General features: G+C 70.5%; 1 protein-coding gene across 1 annotated transcript in view; it reads right to left on the reverse strand.

Annotated features, from left to right (window-relative positions):
• Positions 1 to 98: 98 nt before the first annotated feature.
• The window catches only part of LOC104168064 (collagen alpha-1(XVIII) chain-like), a gene marked incomplete at its 3' end in the record, with an annotated part of 5,840 nt that continues 5,555 nt past the window's right edge, over positions 99 to 383 (reverse strand). Inside the window, exons 23-24 of the mRNA XM_009708516.1 lie at positions 265 to 358; positions 99 to 172 (exon numbers count right to left, since the gene is read on the reverse strand). Coding sequence (XP_009706818.1) covers positions 99 to 172; positions 265 to 358 — 168 coding nt within the window. The remainder of the gene's footprint in view (positions 173 to 264; positions 359 to 383) is intronic.

Below are 383 nucleotides of genomic sequence, written 5' to 3' on the forward strand. Positions count from 1 at the left end.
GTTTGCGGGGGGCCGTGGCTGCAGGCACGGCCCAGCGAGCGGCTCAGGACTCGGCTGGCCAGCCCGTGGGCAACCCCCTGTCAAGAGCCCTGACTCACCCCCAAGGACATCCCGCTGGTGCCTGGTGGTCCGGGGGGTCCCGGTGGTCCAGGGGGTCCAGGGATGCTGATAGCTGGAGGAGGAAGAAGGGTGAGATGGAGAGGGCTGAAGCACAGGGAGGGATGCAGGGGTGGCAGGGAGGGATGCAACAGGGCAGGTACTCACCTTGCCTGTGGGGACCTGGGAAGGAGGGTGGACCAGGGGGGCCGGGAGGGCCAGGAGGGCCCTGCCGCCCCTCATATCCGATACCTGGCGGGCCCTGAGGTCCGGGAGCCCCCGGCGGC

Source organism: Cariama cristata, unplaced genomic scaffold (assembly GCF_000690535.1).
Source record: "Cariama cristata isolate BGI_N322 unplaced genomic scaffold, ASM69053v1 scaffold29849, whole genome shotgun sequence".
In the NCBI taxonomy this organism is placed as follows: Eukaryota; Metazoa; Chordata; class Aves; order Cariamiformes; family Cariamidae; genus Cariama; species Cariama cristata.